This window comes from Anolis carolinensis, chromosome 3 (assembly GCF_035594765.1).
Source record: "Anolis carolinensis isolate JA03-04 chromosome 3, rAnoCar3.1.pri, whole genome shotgun sequence".
NCBI lineage: Eukaryota > Metazoa > Chordata > Lepidosauria > Squamata > Dactyloidae > Anolis > Anolis carolinensis.
This window is the reverse complement of record NC_085843.1, coordinates 171582623-171601698: the sequence shown is the minus strand read 5'-3', so window position 1 is coordinate 171601698 and position 19076 is coordinate 171582623. Positions and strand designations below refer to the sequence as shown.

At 39.9% G+C, this 19076-nt stretch overlaps 1 protein-coding gene across 3 annotated transcripts in view; it reads left to right on the top strand.

The window, feature by feature from the left end:
• Positions 1 to 2493: 2493 nt before the first annotated feature.
• Positions 2494 to 19076, top strand: part of mmrn2 (multimerin 2) — a 64076-nt gene continuing 47493 nt past the window's right edge. For all 3 annotated transcript variants that reach the window (XM_062975798.1, XM_062975797.1, XM_062975796.1), the window contains exon 1: positions 2494 to 3019. In XM_062975798.1, coding sequence (XP_062831868.1) covers positions 2766 to 3019 — 254 coding nt within the window. In that variant the 5' untranslated portion in view covers positions 2494 to 2765. The remainder of the gene's footprint in view (positions 3020 to 19076) is intronic.

The following is a 19076-nucleotide window of genomic DNA, read 5'->3' as shown; positions in this document are numbered from 1 at the left end:
TAAGCACTGGCATCTTCTTCAAGATATTTCAGGTTGCGATAAATTACCTATTTTTGGAAACAGACGTACTAAAAATATTAGAGAATTTTTAATCCATACAGATTTAATCACTCCCATCAGTACACCGAAGAGCACCCCGAGAGGCTATTATCCTTGTTGTCACTGTAAATGTTGTCCTCAATCTTGGAAGACCAAGGAGATATATAATCATAGGAACAAAGTGGGTACCACACTAAAACATTTTTCCACTTGTAATAGCAGCAATGTAATCTACCTCTTGACATGTGACTGTGATCTCTGGTATATTGGAAAGACAACCAGACCCTTGAGAATCAGAATCTCTGAACATAAATCCAGAATCAAAAATTTATCTACAGAATCACTTTTATATTCACACTTCACTCAATACAAGCATTCATCTACCTCATTTAAATTTTGTGCTCTGGAATGCATTACTCAAAAACCTTATATGGACTTGGAAAAACTATTATCCCAAAGGGAAATGTACTGGATCTTTAAGTTTAAAATCTTTTCCCCTCAGGGACTTAATGAATCACTTAATTTTAGCTGTTTCCTTTAAATTACCAAGTACTCTTTAAAAACCTTTGAATGAATCTCCAGAATCACTCACAGTTGAAATCACCACAAGCAGAGTCACTCAGTGTAAGCAATTAGGCACTATGTAAGTATAATACTATTATATGGGTTACTTTTACTTCTGTTAATACTGCTGGTAAAATACTTGTTACTCTATGTTTTGTTTTAGATATAGGTTCATTGTTGCTGAGTATACCAACTCCTGAAGAAGGGGATTTTCTCCCTGAAACAGGGTACAAAAATACCCAGGACCCCTGTAGACTTGGGACTTCATTTGGACTTTACTTTCGAAGACTTTTTTGAGAGTGGTGCTCCATCATTATTTTTTGAAGATATTTTCATTGACTATGTATCCTTGAAGCCTATATACATTGGAACCAATATCAGACTTGGATAACTTTTGTGTTAGAGCTGTTGCTCCTTTTCATTTTGTCTGGTACTGTCAAATTGAGCTTTGTATGGGGAACTTTAATAATATGTTATTTGGACATATTTTCTTTGTACATAGACTATCTTGTGTTTGTGTAGAGGCTTACAATAAATAGGCAAAAATTCAATACCCGAAAACAGTACACTAAAACAACAGTTCATATAAAAACGAATAACATTACAGATTAAAAACACATTTCAGTCAGTAAGTTCAGCAGCTCAAGTTGACCCACTGCACCACCGAGATTATTAATTAAAGACAGAGCCACACACATGAAGGAAAGGGCAAAAGGGTGCTTTGAACGCGATTTCCTGCTACTTGGCAGGGGGTTGGATTGGATGGTCCATGAGGTCTCTTCCAACTCTACTATTCTATGATTCTATGAAAAACTATTGAAAGCTTTCACTGCTGGAATCACTGGAGTGTTGTATGGTTTCTGGGCTGTATGGCCTTGTTCTAGCAGAATTTTCTCTTAACGTTTCTCCTGCATCTGTGGCTGGCATCTGCAGAGGGTCCTCTGAAGATGCCAGCCACAGATGCAGGCAAAACATCAGGAGAAAATGCTGCTACAATACAGCCATACAGACCGGAAACTACACAACAATCAAAGGGGAAAAAACCCCTTAGAACAAATCTTGCCAAGAAAAACCTATAATAGTTTAGATTTGCCATAAGAAATTATATGGAGGTACATAAGAATACCAGGCACATACCCTGTTTCCCCTAAAATAAGACATCCTCAGAAAATAAGACCCAGTAGAGGTTTTGCTGAATTGCTAAATATAAGGCCTCCCCCGAAAGTAAGACCTAGCAAAGTTTTTGTTTGGAAGCATACCCGCCGAACATAACACCAGAGCATGCAGGATCGGTAAATGTACATACCATAGAGTGTTGTACATGGAAATATTGATAGTAACAAGAAATTCTTGATAGGATTAAGTTTGTCTGGTTATGCTGGTTTGTGATGACAACTACTGTACAGTAGATATAAAATGTTCATTTTTTTGTTCAATAATAAATGTGAATTCTTCTTCATGGAAAAATAAGACATCCCCTGAAAATATGACCTAGTGCATCTTTGGGAGCAAAAATTAATATAAGACACTGTCTTATTTTTGGGGAAACATGGTACATTTATTACAGCGAAACCATATATCCCCTATTCTTAAGTTACAGCATTTAAAAGCCTACATACTCTATCAATGTATTAGGCTGCTCAAGCATGTGGTATACAGCATGGGAACCTGTTCCATCACTCAATATTTTCTTTTCTTCGCCTCCTCATTAAAGCTAACATCCTCTTCCTGTACCCCAGCAAGAAGGCAGCTGATAAAAGACTCAGTTCCTGTTCACTGATAAATTAAGATACCGGTTAGAAATCAGAAAAAAATATCCCATCCTTAAATAATCTATGATCTCATGTACACTCACAGACATATATGTCCCTCTCTATTTAGGCATACATGCATGTTACAGACCCAAGCATATACATTACATACCACCTTTTGCACTGATGTCTTTTGGGCTCCTGCACAGGAACCCTCCTCTCCTCTGTCGTCTGACCTCTGACATTTCAATGGCAGCTGGGAGGGTCAACAACTTAATTTCCGCTCTTTGTTAAAAGTGGTGAAATTCCTCCTTCCAAGCTTTAACTTAAAGAATGATGCAAGAAGGATTGTAAGAACAATCTGATCTGAGGCGCCGGGAGGTGTGAGCAGCTGAGAGGAACCCACCTACAATGATTGCTAAGATTTTACTCCTTTGTGGTGCTATAGGACTGACACAGTCAGACGTCGGTTTGCACTATCCAGATCATCATGGGCATAAATCATGGCCAGAAGATCATGGGATGCCAACCAACTCACAGCCGCCTCCTCTGTTTGAGGAATATTGGGGAACAGAGTTTGACAAAGATGAAACCCCAAATCAAGCTCCCACAGCGTTGACTGGATTGGACCATGACAACACGGGAAGTGATCGGTCAAGAAATGGGTAAGTTTCTGGCAAAAAGACATTTATTGTCTGTGTTGTCGAAGGCTTTCGTGGCCAGGATCACAGGGTTGTTGTATGTCTTTTGGGCTGTGTGGCCATGTTCCAGAAGTATTCTCTCCTAACGTTTCGCCCACATCTATGGCAGGCATCCTCACAACCTCTGAGGATGCCTGCCATAGATGTGGGCGAAACGTCAGGAGAGAATACTTCTGGAACATGGCCACACAGCCCAAAAGACATACAACAACCAATTTATTTTCTTTTTGGATAAGTACTGAAATGTAATTACATCTAGAAGGAGAGTTTGGGATTTTCAATGTGTATTCTTGGAAAGATTGCTGTTTAGTCTGGAGCATGACTGGACTTCATATCCATAGAGAATGGACTCAAAAGCATAGTAGTAGCTTTTGTATCATAATAGTTAATTTTGGGGCCCCTGGTGGTGGCGCAGTGTGTTAAAGCGCTGAGCTGCTGAACTTGCAGACCGAAAGGTCCCAGGTTCAAATCCCAGGAGCAGAATGAGCGCCCGCTGTTAGCCCCAGCTCCTGCCAACCTAGCAGTTCGAAAGCATGCAAATGTGAGTAGATCAATAGGTACCGCTCCGGCGAGAAGGTAAGGGTGCTCCATGCAATCATGCCGGCCGCATGACCTTGGAGGTGTCTACGGACAACGCCGGCTCTTCGGCTTAGAAATGGAGATGAGCTCCAACCCCCAGAGTCGGTCACGACTGGACTTATCGTCAGAGGAAAACCTTTACCTTTAGTTAATTTTGTAATAGTGCTTCTAAACCTGAAATAGATAAATGAGATTTACAGTAAAATGGGGTCTAGATCAGCAGGCTAGTTGCCCCCCATGGACCATCTAAATATTGCTGAGGATCTCAATGAATTACTTAGTAATGATTTATAGTTATTCTACTACAATAGAGTCTCACTTATCCAAGCCTCGCTTATCCAAGCCTCTGGATTATCCAAGCCATTTTTGTTGTCAATGTTTTCAATATATCGTGGTATTTTGGTGCTAAATTCGTACAGTAATTACAGCATAACATTACTGCGTATTGAACTACTTTTTCTGTCAAATTTGTTGTATAACATGATGTTTTGGTGCTTAATTTGTAAAATCATAACCTAATTTGATGTTTAATAGGCTTTTCCTGAATCCCTCCTTATTATCCAAGATATTTGCTTATCCAAGCTTCTGCCGGCCCGTTTAGTTTGGATAAGTGAGACTCTACTATAATTGTATTTTAGTGATTATAGTTCATAAAGGCTTTTCCCATCCTAGTGTCCTCCATATGTTTTAAAATAAAGACCCCATCATCTGGTCTGGATTTATTTATTTATTGTGTCAGAAGCGAACCAAGGGTATAAAGTTTAAAAACAACAACAACAACAACAACTTGGCATTATGCTAAATGTCCTTTGACCAGTAGCTGGTCACTTGGAGTGTCTCTGGTGTTGCTGTAAGAAGGTCCTCCATTGTGCATGTGGCAGAGCTCAGACTGCTTTGTAGTAGGTGGTCTGTGGTTTGCTCTTCTCCACACTCTCATGTCGTGGACTCCACTTTGTAGCCCCATTTCTTAAGATTGGCTCTGCATCTCGTGGTGCCAAAGCACAGTCTGTTCAGCACCTTCCAAGTCGCTCAGTCTTCTGTGTGTCCAGGAGGGAGTCTCTCATCCGGCATTAGCCACTGATTGAGGCTCTGGGCCTGCCATTTTTGGACTCTCGCTTGCTGAGATGTTCCTGTGAGTATCTCTGTAGAGCTTAGAAAACTATTTCTTGATTTAAGGCATTAGCGTGCTAGACCCAAACAGGGGATGGGCTGGAGATGTCAATGCCTTGATCCTTTCATTGCTGGCTGCTACGTCCCAGCGGATGTAAGGTGGTGCAATGCTGCTAAACAGTATTATTTCTCCAGTGATGTGGGGCATAGACATCCTGTGATGATGTGGCATGTCTCATTAAGCACCACATTGAGCACCAGGTTAGGGGAGCTGCAGTGCTATAAGCTTTCTGTAAGCCACCTGCATGGGAATTCAGTTCTACCATTTGAGAGCATCCAATCTAGACCACTTGTTTCTGTTTAATAGCTCTTCCTAGATCCAATGTGATTTGAGTGTTGGGCTACAAATCTGGGGACCAGGGTTTGAATCCCTATTCAGAAATGCTCCGGTGGCGAAGTGCATTAAAGCACTGAGCTGGAGACCAAAAGGTCCCAGGTTCAAACCCTGGAAACGGCATGAACGGCCGCTGTTAGATCCAGCTCCTGCCAATCTAGCAGTTCGAAAACACACCAATGTGAGTAGATCAATAGGTACCACTCCGGTGGGAAGGTAACGGCGCTCCATGCAGTCATGCCAGCCACATGACCTTGGAGGTGTCTACGGACAATGCTGGTTCTTCAGCTTAGAAATGAGCACCAACCCCCAGAGTCAGACATGACTGGACTTAACGTCAGGAGAAACCTTTACCTTTACCTTTTTTCAGACATGCAAAACCATAGGATGACCTTAGGCAAGGCACACTTTCTCAGCATCAAACAAAGGCCTTCTGAACAAATCTTGCCAAGCAAACCCAGTGAAAGTTTTGCATGGAAACAACTTGAAGGTGTACAAAAATGACAACTAGGTCTAACTGTTTGGAAGCAAATTAATCATTTACAGATAGTGTTTATAGATACTAGGCTGCACTAAAAATAGTTTGAAGTGATTGATTTAACAATACACTAGAACATGTAATATTCAATGAATTGGGAAGTCTGAATTGTAGGTTTGCTTACGGTGGTTCACCGTTTAAAAATAAAATCAATTAAAATAAGAAAAATACATTGCTAAATACTGCCTGTTTCAAACAGTATGGAAAAGGCAAATTTTGAATTAAAACATATGTCTAATATATATCTCTAGCTAGAATCAAGCCTCGGTGGCGAAGTGAGTTAAAGCGCTAAGCTGCTGAACTTGCATATCGAAAGGTCCCAGGTTCAAATCCCGGGAGCGGCTTGAACACCCGCTGTTAGCTCCAGCTCCTGCCAACTTAGCAGTTCGAAAACATGCCAATGTGAGTAGATGAATAGGTACCGCTCCGGTGGGAAGGTCCCAGGTTCAAATCCCGGGAGCGGCTTGAGCGCCCGCTGTTAGTTCCAGCTCCTGCCAACCTAGCAGTTCGAAAACATGCCAATGTGAGTAGATCAATAGGTACCGCTCCAGCGGGAAGGTAAGGGCGCTCCATGCAGTCATGCCGGCCACATGACCTTGGAGGTGTCTACGGACAACGCCGGCTCTTCAGCTTAGAAATGGAGATGAGCACCAACCTCCAGAGTCAGACATGACTGGACTTAACGTCAGGGGAAACCTTTACCTTTTTAGAATCAAGCACTTCTATACTGCTTTGCTTTCAGGGAACAGGGGGAAAAAGCACATGCTATTTTTTCCACTGAAGGCAGTGGGAAGCCACTTTTGAATTGAGGACAGGTTGTGTCCTTTGCGTGCTTGGTGGTGTCGATAAGATGGTGATGATTTTGTTTCATTTTGACCTTTTTTTGGCAGACAGCAAACATTTCATAGATGGGTTATTTTAACTTATATAACCCTTTGAAACCCTGGTCAATTACTTAGAATTCCAGCTGTGCACTGACACAAGCACAGGCAGGTTTCCCTGGTCTTGGAGAGCAACGGCAGTCTTTCTGTGGACACATCTCTTTTTAAGGACTGAATAGTCTCTTTGTCACTCCAGGCTGTTCTGGCCTTATTCACAGCTACATAATTTACAGGCTTGGGCCTCAGAGGATTTTCAAAATATGAACACACACGACTTGCTTTTCACACAGTTCTAAGTTTCAGGTTTTATATAATAGACCCTTTTTTTGGCAATGTGGTGGATCCTTTGAATTAAGAGAAAATAAAAAACTTTGGAGAAAGTAAAGCTGTTTATATGTACGGGTAGAATTACAAAAATTACAACATACACTCCAAAATTGGGGGGCTTAGATAGTATCATCTTTCCTTTCTGATTGTTCAATGAACACAAACTTTGTTAAAACAAAATTATTGAAATCTTGTGTATAAAAATATTTTCTGGCTATGTTTTTAAGGTATATATGAAGTATATACCTTATATATAGAGCCCCCCAGTGGCGCAGTGGGTTAAACTGCTGAGCTGCTGAACTTGCTGACTGAAAGGTTTGAATCCGGGGAGTGGGAGGAGCTCCCACTGTTAGCACCAGTTTCTGCCAACCTAGCAGTTTGAAAACATACAAATGTGAGTAGATCAATAGGTACCGCTCTGGCGGGAAGGTAACAGTGCTCCATGCAGTCATGCTGACCATATGACCTTGAAGGTGTCTATGGACAACACCAGCTCTTTGGCTTACAAATGGAGATGAGCAACAACCCCCAGAGTCGTACTCGACTAGACTTAATGTTGAGGGGAAACCTTTACTTTTGCCTTATATACATGAATATTGTGTTTAGATACGGGACCCATCCCCAAGATTTCTCATTATGTAAATGCAAGTACAGTAGAGTCTCACTTATCCAACATTTGCTTATCTAACGTTCTGGATTATCCAACGCATTTTTGTAGTCAATGTTTTCAATACATCGTGATATTCTAGTGCTAAATTTGTAAATACAGTAATTACTACATAGCATTACTGCATATTGAACTACTTTTTCTGTCAAATTTGTTGTATAACATGATGTTTTGCTGCTTAATTTGTAAAATCATAACCTAATTTGATGTTAAAAGGCTTCTCCTTAATCTCTCCTTATTATCCAACATATTCGCTTATCCAACATTCTGCGGGCCCATTTATGTTGGATAAGTGAGACTCTACTGTATTCCAAAATCAGATGAAAAATCCAAAATAGGGAACACTTCTGATCTCAAACATTTTGAATAAGAGATGCATAATCTGTATCTGCAAGGTTCTAAAGACAATGGACTTGAGAGATGTTTGGGACACAAAGTAAGTAGGTCTTTAACTGATAAAATATAAAAAATCTTGCTGTCAAGCTGAATGAATTTTTTATTGTCCCACCTCTTAACTCCAAAGCAATTCCTGGGATAGCAGCGGGAGTCCAGTTTTTTTAACGTGATATGGCTCAGTGCCATCCGCATTTTATTCCTTTCCTTTTCACAGGGAAATCTTGCTTCCGGCACAGAGCCAAACTGACAGCATGGAAGAGAGTGCCTCCTGTCTTTGCTCTCAGACTTCTATCCCTTCAAAAAGGTGGAAGAGGAATATTGTCAGACTATTAAATCTTTCCCATACTTTACATCTTTCATTTATGGTGAACAACAGTCCCATCATTCCAGCTCAGCCTAAATACACCAGTTAAGAGTGATTTATTTATTCTAAGGTAAGGGTAAAGGTTCTCCCCTGACATTAAGTCTAATCATGTCCGACTCTGGGCGGTTGTGCTCATCTCCATTTCTAAGCCGAAGAGCTGCCGTTGCCCGTAGACACCTCCAAGGTCATGTGGCCAGCATGACACATGGAGCACTGGTACCTTCCCGCCAGAGTGGTACCTATTAATCTACTCACATTTGCATGTTTTGGACTGATAGGCTGGCAGAAGCTGGAGCTAACAGTGGGAGCTCACCCTCCTCCCCGGATTTGAACCGCCAACCTTTCGGTCAGCAATTTTGGCAGCTTAGTGATTTAACCGCTGTGCCACTGGATTTGTTTATTATTCATGAATTCATTTTATAGGATACTTTTCTTCCAGCACAGACCCAAGGCTGCTTAGAGCCATTCAAAACAATTGATAAGTTTTGTAGTACACTTCCCCAAGTTGCGGGAAATGGCTTTGTTGACACTGATATGGCAATCTATTGAGGTTAGTTCTTTATGAGCCATGTTGAAAATAGGGCCCCTTTTTTAGTTTACCTGGCTCAAAAGATGCACAGTAGTATATGGGGCAGGCTAGTGAACTTCACTACCATGCAAAGAAATGTATTAATCTATCATAAATAAAATGAGACACTCCCAAGTGTGTTGAGGTATGCCTTCAAGTTGCATGCTGACTTACGGCAAATTTTGTAGGATTTTCCTAATCAATTGTCCTTCCCCCCTGCCATGCCAGCTGAAGGTGAGGTGACCTGAAGGCCAACATATCTTGAGGGCAACTGTTTGAGAAAGGTTGGTGTATCTGTTGGTGGGATATGGACACATCTGACATGGCATGTCTTAGGCTGCATCTACACTGCCATATAATGCAGTTTAACTGTATTGAACTGCATTATATGGCAGAGTAGTCCAGAGCTACATTGGGTAAGACCCATTAGAGCAGATACATTGACATCAATAGGATTTAAGTTAAGGTAAAGGTTTTCCCTGACGTTAAGTCCAGTCATGTCTGACTATGGGGGTTGGTGCTCATCTCCATTTCTAAGCCGAAGAGCCGGCGTTGTCCGTAGACACCTCCAAGGTCATTTGGCCGGCATGACTGCATGGAGCGCTGTTACCTTCCCGCTGGAGAGGTACTTATTGATCTACTCACATTTGCATGTTTTCAAACTGCTAGGTTGGCAGAAACTGGTGCTAACAGTGGGAGCTCATCCCACTCCCCGGATTCAAACCACCAACCTTTCAGTCAGTAAGTTCAGCAGCTCAGCAGTTTAACCCACTGAGCCACTGGGGGGCTCTATATATAAGGTATATGCTTCATATATATACCTTAAACACATAGCCAGAAAATATTTTTATACACAAGATTTCAATAGTTTTGTATTAACGAAGTTAGCATTCATTGAACAAAGGAAAGATTACACTATCTAAGCCACCCAACTGCTAGGTTGGCAGAAGCTGGGGCTAACAGCGGGCACTCATTCTGCTCCCGGGATTTGAACCTGGGACCTTTTGGTCCGCAAGTTCAGCAGCTCAGTGCTTTAACACACTTCACCACCGGGGCTCTTAGGATTTAAGTTAGTTGTGAGTAAATTAAGTCTCTTTCATTTCTTTGGTTCTAGTCAAAGCATGACTGAGTCTTGACTCAATCAGTGTATTTTCTTTTCTCATTCTCTTACTCCATTCTTGCCCACTGTTGTGCATAGCATTCTGATGTAGATGAGAAAGACATGGGGCAAATTTTGCATCTTGATATGGCATACCAAGTTTCCTCTTTGTTGCAGTTTTATTTCTGAATCAACATAGTGATAAGAGCAGTATGACTTGCCCAAGGCATTGGCATGATGAAACATAGCATGCCTATTGCTCAGGAACAGGGCAATGCGCGGTTGTTTATTTCACTTTAGAAAACAGGTTTAGCACCTTGGATAGCTCCTTGGAGGCTGAACTAAAACCTAGAAAGGATTCACTGCCATGGGACCACAACTATCTGAGATGACTTTTAATTTTTCCTCCTCCTCCTCTTCATCCGCTTCTCCTTCTCCTTCTGCTCCTCCTTTCCCCTCACTCTCCCTCCTTCCTCTTCTCTTGACTCAGAACTATTGAGAAAGTTTTACAAAATTTTGTAACGGAAAAACATAGGCCCATGCTCTAAGGAAGTTTACATTTCATAGAGAAAAACCTTTCTTCATGAACATATAATCAAAGTGGCTAATAGATAAATTATGGATGCCTGCCATAGATGTGGGTGAAACGTCAGGAGAGAATACTTCTGGAACATGGCCACACAGCCTGAAAGACATACAACAATCCTGTGATCCCGGCCATGAAAGCCTTCGACAACACAATAAATTAGCCATTAAAATAATAAAACAAGTATTAGTATCATGGTCTAAAGGAGCTTTTCTCATCAAGATCTCATTAGTTGTACTTGGACTAGAGCTTTGATCATCCCCAGCCAACACAGCTGGTTGTCAAGAATAATGGAGCTTGTAGTCCAAAATATCAGTGAAGTCCCAGGCTGGGGAAAACTAATCTAAATCAATTAGTCAAAAGCAGCAATGGTAGTAGTTGGCTCTGACATCTAAAACAGCATTCAAAAGTGCCCAAGCAGTCATCAATACAGAGAATACAGTGGAGAGGGAAAAAAACTTGTATGACAGATGTGAGCAAAAATTTCAATTACATTTTTATGCAACCTTTCTACTAAAAAGCAAGTGTTTGATAGTCAATTTTGCTAAAAAAAAATTAAGCCACAAGATCGTTTAAATAAACACTTAGTAAACATGGAAATAGTTTAACTGTTCAAAGCTAACGGTCACAACTAATGAGGGTCGGCTGTATCTGAGCTGCTGCTGCTCAGTCGTTTAGTCGTCTCCGACTCTTCGTGACCGCATGGACCAGTCCTCGCCATAGCTCCCTGTCGGCCGTCACCGCCCCCAGTTCCTTCAAGGTCAAGCCAGTCACTTCAAGGATACCGTCCATCCATCTTGCCCTTGGTCAGCCTCTCTTCCTTTCTCCTTCCATTTTCCCCAGCATTGTGATCTTTTCCAAGCTTTCCTGTCTCCAAATGATGTGGCCAAAATACTTCAGCTTTGCCTCTAATATCCTTCCCTCCAGTGAGCAGCCGGGCATTCTTTCCTGGAGGATGGACTGGTTGGATCTTCTTGCGGTCCAAGGCACTCTCAGGATTTTCCTCCAGCACCAGAGTTCAAAAGCGTCTATCTTCCTTCGCTCAGCCTTCCTTATGGTCCAGCTCTCGCACCCATAGGTTACTATGGGGAATACCATTGCTTTGACTATGCGGACCTTCGTTGCCAGTGTGATGTCTCATGAAGAGTTTAAATGTGGTTTCTGAGAATGATGGTGACCGAAGATGGAGATCACTGGGATCCTATTTCTCACAAGATGCTAATGCCTTTTCTTACCATCTTCTAAATCAGGGTCCTCAAATGTTTGGGGTGACGGGACTCTAGTTTGAAAAAATTTTTTGAACGAATTCCTCTGTACACTGTACATTTACACTATAGTATCAATTTAAATACAGTAGAGTCTCACTTATCCAAGCTAAATGGGCCGGCAGAAGCTTGGATAAGTGAATATCTTGGATAATAAGGAGGCATTAAGGAAAAGCCTATTAAACATCAAATTAGGTTATGATTTTACAAATTAAGAACCAAAACTTCATGTTATACAACAAATTTGACAGAAAAAGTAGTTCAATATGCAGTAATGTTATGTTGTAATTACGGTATTTATCAATTTAGCACCAAAATATCATGATATATTGAAAACATTGACTACAAAAATGGCTTGGATTATCCAGAGGCTTGGATAAGCGAGGCTTGGATAAGTGAGACTCTACTGTATATATTTATATATAGATATAGATATAGATATGGAGCTCTGGTGGCGAAGTGTGTTAAAGCACTGAGCTGCTGAACTTGCAGACCGAAAGGTCCCAGGTTCAAATCCCAAGAGCGGAGTGAGAGCCCGCTGTTGCTCCAGCTTCTGCCAACCTAGCAGTTCGAAAACATGCCAATGTGAGTAGATCAATAGGTACTGCTCCAGTGGGAAAGTAACAGCGCTCCATGCAGTCATGCCAGCCACATGACCTTGGAGGTGTCTATGGACAATGCCGGCTCTTCGGCTTAAAAATGATCACTAACCCCCAGAGTCAGACATGACTGGACTTAATGTCAGGGGAAACCTTTACTTTTACCTATAGATATAGATATATATGAAAGAACAATATTTAAAATGGAGAACCAGCACAAACCTACCAGTGTTTCAATGAAAGTGTGGGCCTGTTTTTGACTGATGAGATAGTCAAATAGGATTGTTGTTGTTGTGTGTCTTATGGTGATCCAAAATCTAAAGTTTATGGCAGGGGGTGACTAAATGACCTTGGAGGGCTACATTCGACTCAATGGACTTCATGGAGACCCCTGATCTATGCAGTGGTTGATGGTGGTTTTCATGTCATTTTTTTCGTGTCAGGAGCAACCTGAATTGAGAGAATTGAGAGAATTGGCCGTCTGCAAGGACGTTGCCCAGGGGACGCCTGGATATTTTGATGTTTTACCACCCTTATGGGAGGCTTCTCTCATGTCCCCGCATGGAGCTGGAGCTGATAGAGGGAGCTCATCCACGCTCTCCCCGGGTGGGATTCGAACCTGTCATTAAAGTGGTGAAACACAGATTCTCTACTGCCCTACAAAGAAACCATGGACAGTAAAAGCTTCTCTGGGCACATAATACACTTCAGAAAAGATGCGCATGAAATCATTCCGTGTGGTGGTCTAAATGTGGCATTCACCTATTTCCTCACATGAAAGAACTCTCTGTTTTGGAACTGGCCCCATGACAATGCATGAGAGTCAAATCATAGGAAACAATTCAGTCTCCAGATGGAGACATCAGTAACTATACATAAATATATACCAGTCTGTTGACATTTTCCCATACAAGGTCATGTGGAGCATTACACCACTTCCTATCATATCACAACAGGTGGTTCAATGTATGTCTGGAGGAGGTGTTGTACTGTCTGATATTTCAATAAGTTTTCCTCATCCTTTGTGATGACTTTGTCTGGCTATAAGGAAGTTGTTTTGTCTGCTTTTAAAAAAAAGAAGCCGACTTTCTGATGTGTCTAGAATCAAGCTCAGAAACTCTTAGAAGTTCCCCATCCCCTATGGATTTAAGGTTTTAAAAAGCAATGATGCTGGTGGTTAATTTTAGACTCTGCAATTAACGGATGTATATTTTTATACATTATTTTTACCAGAAGTATAGACTGCCTTTTGGGGGTTTACTCTCCCAAGATAAGAGTATTAATACACCAGAAAACATAATAGAAAGATAAGAACAATAATTTTAAAAAAACCCAACAATCGAAGTAAGAAAGTTCAATGAACACAGTACTTTTTAAACTTTGTCAATGCCAAAGTAAACAGGAGAGTCTTTAGACCAGAGGATTGCGTATGCTCTGGGATCCAGATCTGCCTTTTTTCTTTTTCTCCAAGACTTCACAGAACAATATTGCTGGCATTTTATGCAATTTTAAGTAAACATTTTGTTATTCCCAGCCATTTTTAGAGGCGTTTTGGCTTTTATTTTTTGACAACATTTGAAGTGGGCAGTTTAATGTGTTTTTCCTAGCTGAAACATGAAATGCAATGATCTGAATTTTGCTTCTGCTTGGGTCTTTGAGTGCTCGGTGATAGAGTCCAAGGGCCAAATAAGACCCTTCTGGGATATCTGTAGGCAACACAGTTCTTACCCCTGCTTTAAGTCAATCTCTGTCAATCCAAGGCCCATTTCAATTTCAGTTCAGTTCAAATTGTATTTGCTTCGAAACATAGGTTATCATAATGTAATTTCAAATTCAGAGATGTTCTTGTTCCATGGTGGATGGTGCCTAAGACAAAAAGGTACGACTAAAAAAAAAAATCAATATCTTTTAGCTGAAAGCTCTTTTCGTTTGAAACTGTACTTAAAGGTAGCCCTGTATAAAGCATTTTGAGGTTTTACAGAAGATAATATCTATTGTCAAAGGCTTTCATAGTCAGAATCACTGGTTTGTTGTGAGTTATTCAGGCTGTATGGCCATGTTCCAGTAGCATTCTTTCCTGATGTTTCACCTGCATCTGTGGCAAGCAGATGTTGTTTAGAGCTCTGAACAAACCCCCTGGAGATGCTTGCCACAGATGCAGGCGATACATCAGGAGAGAATGCTACTGGAACATGGCCATACAACCCAAAAACTCACAACAACCCATAATATCTATTGCTTAATGTACTCTGAGATGGGGTAAGACATGATGAAAATTATTTTATTTTTTTGAGTGGGGGCCCTGCACATCCATCCCAAAGCCTTGCCTTGATATTACAGTAGAGTCTCACTTATCGAACATAAACGGGCCGGCAGAATGTTGGATAAGCGAATATGTTGGATAATAAGGAGGGATTAAGGAAAAGCCTATTAAAAATCAAATTAGGGTATGATTTTACAAATTAAGCACCAAAACATCATGTTATACAACAAATTTGACAGAAAAAGTAGTTCAGTACACAGTAATGCTATGTAGTAATTACTGTATTTACAAATTTAGCACCAAAATATCACGATGTATTGAAAACATTGACTACAAAAATGCGTTGGATAATCCAGAACGCTGGATAAGCAAGTGTTGGATGAGACTCTACTGTAATATCATTGGATATTCATTCATTCACAAATATTCATATTTTTCTAGTGTTGTCATTTTCATCAACATGACCAAACATTAGACATCATCCTTTCTTGTGCCATATAAGTGAAGCTAGAAGAAATGTTAAGGCTTGCCTGGGAAAAAAGCTATCTGGACAGTATATTACAGGCCTAAATGAGAGTTTATCCAGAAAAGAAAAAAAGTCTCAGGAAATATCATTTTTCACATTCTTTTTGTTTTGATTTTACCTGCATAATCTTGGTTTTGCACCCAAACTCTTTCTTGGAATATCCCAGACGTCCTTCACTCCCTGGTTTCTTGTGTTCCTCCTTCTCCCCTACCCACATGACATTTGGGCAACATTTCAGAAATTGATTTCCCCCAATTTCCATTGTAAAAGTGCTTATACTAGTTGAGCATGAGGGTCATTTTCTTTTATTGCTAGTATTACTCTTTCCCTCAATTGATCTCTGTTGAATCTGGTTCCTGGAAACACTCACTTGGTTTCTTGGCAGCAGTCATTGTAGCTAGTTCAAGTATAATGCAAATAGACAGTTGTGGAGATATACATTTTGGAAAATACTAGGTTAGTATTTTCTAGCCTGAGGAATCCTTGGTAAAGCTAGGTGCTGTCTGGGAATATTTTAGGAGGGGAAATAATAAGAATAAGAATAACAACAACTTTATTTATCTCCCCAAGGAGACTGAGGGTGGTTTCCAAACAAAGTGGTAAACATTCAATGCCATAATAAAAATAGAACACGAAACAAGCCAAATCAAACAATAAGTAAAACAACAACAATAACTTATAAAACTAACCTAAAAGTACTAGATAAATGAACATAATATAACAACAAGCACATTTACAACTTAATGAAATCCGAAGAACTAAAATGCATTAAAATATAGATTGGTTTTCAGCTGCCAACAGAGCCAGGTTAGGTTTCCGATATCTAGATGAGATTGTATTAAGATATTCTAGTCCTCTTCCACTCTGTATGCTGAAAACCCTGAAAATATCACTTCCAATTTTGAAAAAAGTATGTGATACCTAATATAGCAACCGTATGGGGTGAATTAAAATGGCCAATGACATCACTTTAAGGATTCAAGTGGGGGAAATTAGAGCAAAAGGTTGAGGTAAGGAGGGGAAACATTGCTCCCCAAATGTCCATAGAGCTGCATGCAATACAAATGCAACATACAGTAGAGTCTCACTTATCCAACATAAACGGGCCGGCAGAAAGTTGGATAAGCGAATATGTTGGATAACAAGGAAAGATTAAGAAAAAGCCTATTAAACATCAAAATAGGTTATGATTTTACAAATTAAGCACCAAAACATCATGTAATACAACAAATTTGACAGAAATAGTAGTTCATTACACATTAATGCTATGCAGTAATTACTGTATTTACGGATTTAGCACCAAAATATCACAATGCATTGGAAACATTGACTACAAAAATGCGTTGGATAATCCAGAATGTTGGATAAGTGAGTGTTGGATAAGTGAGACTCTGCTGTATTAACAATGCAGGAAAAAATGCATCTGAAATGCATCTAATATTTCATAACAAAACCATGACTTCACGTCAGCAACATTTCTTGGTATAAAAACCCGACTTTCATGTTTTAATCTCGACTCCAGTATGTGTGACAAAGATCTTGGAGTCCTTGTGGACAACAAGTTAAACATGAGCCAACAATGTGATGCAACAGCTAAAAAAGCCAATGGGATTTTGGCCTGCATAAATAAGAGTATAGTGTCTTGCTAACCTTACACACAATTAGAAAACTTCACTAACCTAGTGCCCTCTGGATATCCTTGACCAGGCATGGGCCAACTGCAGTCCTCCAGGTGTTTTGGACATCAGTAGCAGCCTACTGGAGGGCCAAAGTTTGCCCATTCCTGGATTAGCAGCTGGACTCTGGTAGTGTAAAAAGTATCTTTGCCATGCATTGCCCTTTGTATATCTTTAGGCTTTTATCCCAGCTGCAACATCTTTATATATATGTGAGGCATTGAATTTTGCCATTTATTATGTTGTAAACCGCTTTGGAGCTGGAGTTGGAGCCCCGGTGGCGAAGTGTGTTAAAGCACTGAGCTGCTGAACTTGCAATGGAAGACTCTACTGTACATCCAAAAAGAAACAAATACAATTAAAATCCAAACACCTAAAAACATCAGTTATTAAAACATCAATTAAAATCACGCAACATGAATGAAACCCTATGCACACTGTACATATCTCATTTGTAGTGCAAAAAAGCCATAAAATCCTATATCCACTTCCAGCTCCTCTGCATTGCTTTATAAATCGTCATATAAACATTTGATATAAACATTTGATGTTTTACAGCAAGTCTTCATGTATAACCTGTAGTCTAACAGTTCCTGTGAGCGAAAATCACAAAAGTTCTATATTACTTCTTGATAAATATTGTCTTAGTTTATTCCAATCGGTCCATTTTCTTGGCGAAATGCCCTGTGTTATTTTTTGTGTTAATAAATCCATGTTTTTGATGGATTTATAAATATAGGATTTGGGGGGGGGGGGTTGTCTGTCCAACTCTATAGTTATATGTACTTATAATTTATGTATATATTCTTTTTTCTTTACTCTATACGTTTTTTTCTCATTTTTATGTGTAGATAAAATTATAAATAAAATATTTTAAAAAAACAAAACAAAAAAACCATAAAAGAACAACACAATATTTGAAATGAAGAACAATTTTAACCAACATCCACGTACCAGTGTTTCGATGGAAAGTGTGAGCCTGCTTTGAGATGATGAAATAGCTAAGTTAATTAAGATTATTGTAAATGAGCTGGGTAAATGAGCTTGGAGGGTCATATCTGTCCCACGGGCTTTAGTTTGAGGACTTCTGTTCTGGACAAATTTGAAAGCATGGGAAGCAATAAAGTAAAAATAAAATATATTTTCCCTTCTCTATCCAGTGGGAGTATAGAAGTGGGGAGAAAGTGGAGATGTCCCCTCAATGATACTATACTTCTTTTGCTCAGTCTATATATTTTAAACATTTGGGAAGTCTCTAGATCCCTCACCTTATGAGGAAAACAAACCAGGAGAAGCTGGGCTTGGAGGAAATAAGCCATGAAAAGAGATTTATTTCAAATGTTATGTGTTATCTCGCACAATAGCACCCAGACTTTCCTGCTTGTGAAAGGCCATCCAGAACAGGGAACTACGAGGAGCCTCTCATTTCTGGCTGTCTTGCTTGGGATGATAAATGAAGCCAGCAGGAACTCTCCAAAGTGTTGGAAGCAGATAAAAGCAATGCAGAAATCCCCACTGCCTTGCTTCTAAGGGAAGCCAGAACAATGCTCGGTCGTAAATGCTTGTTTGCCTTGCTTGATTTTGCCGGAAAACACTCAAAGCTCTAATGAAGGCCTTTTTTTCATGCTGTCTAGTTTGTGGCATAACTGCTGAAAAGGCTCTTTCCATAATAAGCCCACAGACATTGTGACTAGTACCAGGTTTTGTCTGAATGCAGTACTCTTGCCTGATGTTATTTTGCATTTCATAGCAATTGCCAACAAGGAAAAGAAAAACCATTTGACAATGAGTTCCCTGAACCTGAGATGAGAATGATAAGTTGGAAAATGCACAAACTGTTTTCAACCATTATAAAAGTTGGAGATTGTCACAAAGGTGATTTGAAACAATCTTATCTTCTAATTGTATACTTTTAAAATTCTATGGTTGTCTAATCTCAAATAGGTTTTCAATTAATATAGAAACATGTACAGTAGAGTCTCGCTTATCCAATGTAAATAGGCCGGCAGAACGTTGGATAAGCAAATATGTTGGATAATAAGGAGAAATGAAGCAAAAGCCTATTAAACATCAAATTAACTTATGATTTTACAAATTAAGCACCAAAACATCATGTTATACAACAAATTTGACAGAAAAAGTAGTTCAATATGCAGTAATGCTATGTAGTAATTACTGTATGT